The 5,147-nt window shown below is 39.1% G+C and overlaps 1 protein-coding gene across 2 annotated transcripts in view; it reads right to left on the reverse strand.

Annotated features, from left to right (window-relative positions):
• The window catches only part of LOC106878468 (rotatin), a 55,061-nt gene that overhangs the window by 18,643 nt on the left and 31,271 nt on the right, over positions 1 to 5,147 (reverse strand). For both annotated transcript variants that reach the window (XM_052973803.1, XM_014927685.2), the window contains exons 25-27: positions 3,656 to 3,874; positions 2,262 to 2,333; positions 1,100 to 1,234 (exon numbers count right to left, since the gene is read on the reverse strand). In XM_052973803.1, coding sequence (XP_052829763.1) covers positions 1,100 to 1,234; positions 2,262 to 2,333; positions 3,656 to 3,874 — 426 coding nt within the window. The remainder of the gene's footprint in view (positions 1 to 1,099; positions 1,235 to 2,261; positions 2,334 to 3,655; positions 3,875 to 5,147) is intronic.

Below are 5,147 nucleotides of genomic sequence, written 5' to 3' on the forward strand. Positions count from 1 at the left end.
ATATATATATTCACACACACAGAGGAGGCTTCCACACAGTTTCTCTCTATCAAATCCACTCACAAGAAGTGAGTGAATTTGCTCGACATTCAAATTGGTTGGCTTGGGGCTATAGTAGAAGACACTTGCCCAAGGTGCTGCTTAGTGAGGACTGAGCCCAATATCACATGATTGCAAAACAAGCTTCTAAACTAAACAGCCATGCCTGTACCTGAGAGTATAGAAAATTATAAATTATCTTACAGCACACATTAGGAGTATCTACACTTAACCGATACTCTTAGTAGCAGCAGCTGACTGTCACTCTGGCCAATAGGAGTAAATACTGTTTGCAGTATGAGTTATATATTTTAGGTAGCAGAAGTATCACCAGTTGATGAATATCTTTAGCCACAAGAGTAAAACTAGTGGGGAAATAATTGGAGTGATAACCAATACTCTGAGGAGCAGAGCAGGTCTTGCTGATTGAATTCATAGCATCAGGAGTATGAGCAGTTAAGTGAGTGGTAGTAGGAGTAGTCAATGGAGGGAGGCAAAAGTATCAATCAATGTTCAGAATGCTCTTAGTAACAATATAATTACTATCAGGAGTACAAGCAGCTTAATAATGCTCTCACTCGAAACTGACTGACACTCCTACTGGCAGGAGTACAATAAGCTCACTGGTACACTCACTAGCAGGAGTGTTGGTAGTTTATCAATACTCTTACTTGCAGGTGTGTTAGTAGAAACTGGTATTCTTATAACAGGAGTACAAGTAGTTTGCTGACCAAGAGTAACTGAGTGATGCTCTTAAGTAACAGGAGTACAAGCAGTTAGCATACCATATTCTTCATCATACAAGTTGAATTTTTCAGACCAAAATTTACAGCGAAAAAAGGTAGATTGGTTTACGCACCAAAATGACTTTGGAGAGCCAAAAATTCCATATGAAATACAGCAGCATTAAAGAAGACAGGGATAATGTTTGACTATTTACACTATATACTAACTACATCAACTTGTATGGCAGAAAATAAGGCATACTGCTGCTATATTGAGACACAATCATATGAAACTCAGTAAAGTGACTCTCTAGTCACAATAATATGCAACTTACCTTGCAGTGACATGCATCAGACACTGTAATGATGCTTGCAGTGGTGCTAAATTATAAAAATGTGGAGCTTCAGCAACGTTGAGGTGAATGAGTAGCATTTCAGTCAAATCTCCTCTTAACTGTTCCATCTTTAACCTATTTTATAGAAATAATTGGAAAGAAAAGTAAACTAAATATTTTACTCTTGCAGTTATATTGGCATTCACATAACTAATGAAGAGAACAACTAAATGAATCAAGGCTGCCTCTTTGTATAAAGAAGAAATAAAAACATTAACTCAGTAATAAAATCTATATATCATCATCATCATCGTTTAACATCTGCTTTCCATGCTAGCATGGGTTGGACGATTTGACTGGGGACTGATGAAACCAGATGGCTATACCAGGCTCCAATCTGATCAGGCAGAGTTTCTACAGCTGGATGCCCTTCCTAACGCTGAGAGTGTAGTGGTTGCTTTTACGTGCCACCGGCACGAAGGCCAGTCAGGCGGGTACTGGCAACGGCCACGCTCAAAATGGTGTATTTTATGTGCCACCCGCACAAGAGCCAGTCCAGGGGCACTGGCAACGATCTCACTCGAAAGTGCTTACACATGCCATGCACACAAGTGCCAGAAAGGCGACGCTGGGCACAGGTGCCATCACGATTTCGCCTTCCCCAATAAGTCTTCGCAAGCTAGCTGAGTATATATATATATATATATATATATAAATATAAAAATATATAAATATAAAAATATATAGTTTTAGGGAAAAGAACCAAGTTTCAAGAACTCATCGATGAAAATCCACTATCACATATAGAAAAATTAATAATTAAAAGCACAATAAATGAGTATAATATAAAACAAAGTAAATATCATAAGATATTTGACCCTAATATTATATATATATATATATACTGTAACAACAAAAATAACGGAAGCTATCAACTACTTCTAGTTTCTCTCACTGGAGTGTGGCAAGGTCAAAAAAAGCGATTACCTGCAGAGTCGATGCAGCGACAGATAAACAGACAGATAGATAGAATTGACATTGGTAATTATATAAATGAACTCAGTTAACAGGATACACACACACAGATCAAAACAAGTCCTCAACCACTATTGAGTAGGACCTCACCACCAAATGTACAGAAGCATATGGAAGTAATACTTACTTGCTATGTAAAATATAGGGCTGATGAGAGAGAAAGCAGGTAATAACATTGATAACTTCCTTTTCCAACGATCTGCAAGTAGAGAGAGAACGTGTTGTGACAGTCATAACAAATATAGGGAACAAAATACAACCACTGAATAGGTTTGGGCTGAACCCCTCCAGAGGACAAGTGGTGAATGTAAAAGCCAACAGAATGGATTCTGAGAGACTGTAAAAGAAAGTGGATGGCAATGGTGAAGGTAGAGGAATCAATAGGAAAGTTCTTACAGGCATGGCAATAGGTGTAGGTAGCTGTGAAACTTGCTTCCAAACCATGTAGTTCTTGGGTTCAGTCCCACTACATGACACCACTTTCAAATTGTCTTTAATTTTGAGAAGAGGTCAGTCTAATATATGTGACCTCAACTCTTGACTGATACTTTATTGACCCAAGAGGATCATCAGCATCACCATTTAACACCCATTTTCTTTGCTGTCATGGATTAGACAATTTGACAGGAGCTGGTAAGCTGCACCAGGTCCCAGTCCTCTGTTCTGGCATAGTTTCAGCAGCTGGATGCCCTAAAAGCAAAACTGACCTCAGAAGACTTTCAACTCAGAACATAATAGTAATAATAATAATGTAATAATGATTTCAAATTTTGAGACAAGGCTAGCAATTTGATTACATTGACATCCAGCAACTGTCTGATACTTATTCTATCAACCCCAAAAGATAAAAGGCAAAGTTGACCTTGGCAGCATTTAAACACAAAGCATAAAGAGCAGTAAGAAATGCTGCTAAACATTTTGTCCAATGTGTTAATGACATTGTCATCTCACTGCCTTCATAATAACGAAAGCACTCAGAGAGCACAAATCTTCACCGAGGCAATACAAAGTCCTCTCAATGATTAGCTGGAGATGATTTTTAAAATGAGAATATCTGAAATAAACTCGACTGCTCTCATAAACGAGAAAGCTAAAAATGAACCTGACCGCTCTCAAAAATTCAAAAAAAAAAAAACTGGAAAAATAGTTGAGAATCCTTGTCCAGTACCCGATTGATCCCAAAATCTAATCAGTTCGTGCCAGTCACGAGGCCAAACATATCTGAAAGTTTCATTCGAATCCATGCAGCAGTTCTTGAGATATCTTGTCCACAGACAAACAAACGTGACTGAAAACAACACCTCCACCTTTGCTAAGACAGAAGCAAAAATAATGATTCTGAATTTTGGTACAAGTTCAGGAATTCTGGGGAAGGAAGTAGTCAATTACACTGAACCCAGTGACCATCAAGTACTCATTATATTGACCCCCCCCCCACCTACCCACTCAAAGGATAAAAAGCAAAGATGTCCTCAATGGAATAAACAGAAGAAAGAAAGAAAAATAGAAATGGTTTGTAACTTTTTCAAGGCAGCCATGCTCTCTGTGACATCATGGATTCCCTCAGTTCTGTGGAGGAGGTTATACAGTGCTGCCTTAGGATTATATACAATATTTGCCAACCACTGTAGGATGTGTAAAGGAACAGTGCCACTGAGCTTGAAGACAGAACCAATGAAATACAATACTTCACACAACAACCATTGGTCAGGAGGACTAGATGGCACAACTTGTAGAAATCTGGGAAGAAGAAAAAGAAAAAAACATACTGGTGTTTAGTGTTTTATCGTAAATTTTTGGCAAAAACATATATACATATTCATTTAGTCTTTTTCATTTTCATGCATTTCAGCTCAAAGGTTGTGGCCATGATGGGGCACCATCAGTGTCATCACTTTTTCAATGGCCATTCTTATGCAAGGGTTTTTCAAGGTACGCTTTTTTCAGACAGTCGACAGACACAATCTCTGTACGACCATTAGCGTCGACCTTGAAGAAATTCAACCCAAGACTGCGGGTTGGGCGAGGCACGTAAGGCAGCCTTAAGTTGCCTATGAAATCGCTCAACCATCCCATTAGAAGCAGGATGGTAGCTGGTGGTGCGTATACGATGCCTTCAATGAAGGGAGTGGAAGATAGGCAAATTTACAATTGTTGAATTTTTGGCGAAGTTAAATCTAACGTCGGCAAAAGAGTTTGGTCCTGCGAAATAGCAAGTAAATCAATTGCTGCTGGAGAGGAAATAGAATTGACAGGGAGTCTCGTGAGAGCATCAACAGGGATGTTCTGCTTCCCTGGCAAATGACTGTAAAATATAGTCCAGGTGACTGAAAGCATGAGGAGAGAGTTTGTCTGTTTTAGAAGACAGTGTGCACATTATATGCGCGGAATCACTGAAAAAGTTGCAATAAATGGTGGAATCTGGTGATAAGCGTGAACCAGATCAATCTTGGAAAAGATTGTGGAACCATGTGTGCATAGGAGAGAGAGAGAGAGAGAGAAAAAAAATGTTCGTAAAAACAAAAAACAATGGTGTTTGCTTTTTTTTTTTCTTTTCTGTTTGTGTGACATATAAACATAATAATAGGCAGGCCGTCATGTAAACAAAGTGCATGTGTATACAAACATGGATGCATGTGTGTGCAAGTAACACAGAGCATAGAAAAGAGTCCATAAGGGCTTTAGAAGAAAGTCCAGACACAAGGATAGTAAATACCAGTTCTCAGTTAAAGTACCCAGTAGATTGAAAGTCTGTATATAAGAGGTTGAGGTGTGGAGGTAGAGCTAAGTCACATGTCGTGAAGTTGAGGCTGCTATGCCGAGCCGGGTACTTGATACAGGAGTTCTCGCAGGTTGTATTCGCTGTTAACCATGGTGAAATAATTCACAAACAGTGTTGAGATAGAACCTGTGCGAGTGCTGTTGGTTGCTGTGTACGTAGCAAGAAGTTGGTGTTGACCCTAAGAAGCTGGAGGTCCGTAAGCTGCTGAACGAAGTGTTGGGTCTCCATGAG

The sequence above is a fragment of the Octopus bimaculoides genome, chromosome 17, assembly GCF_001194135.2.
Source record: "Octopus bimaculoides isolate UCB-OBI-ISO-001 chromosome 17, ASM119413v2, whole genome shotgun sequence".
Lineage (NCBI taxonomy): Eukaryota > Metazoa > Mollusca > Cephalopoda > Octopoda > Octopodidae > Octopus > Octopus bimaculoides.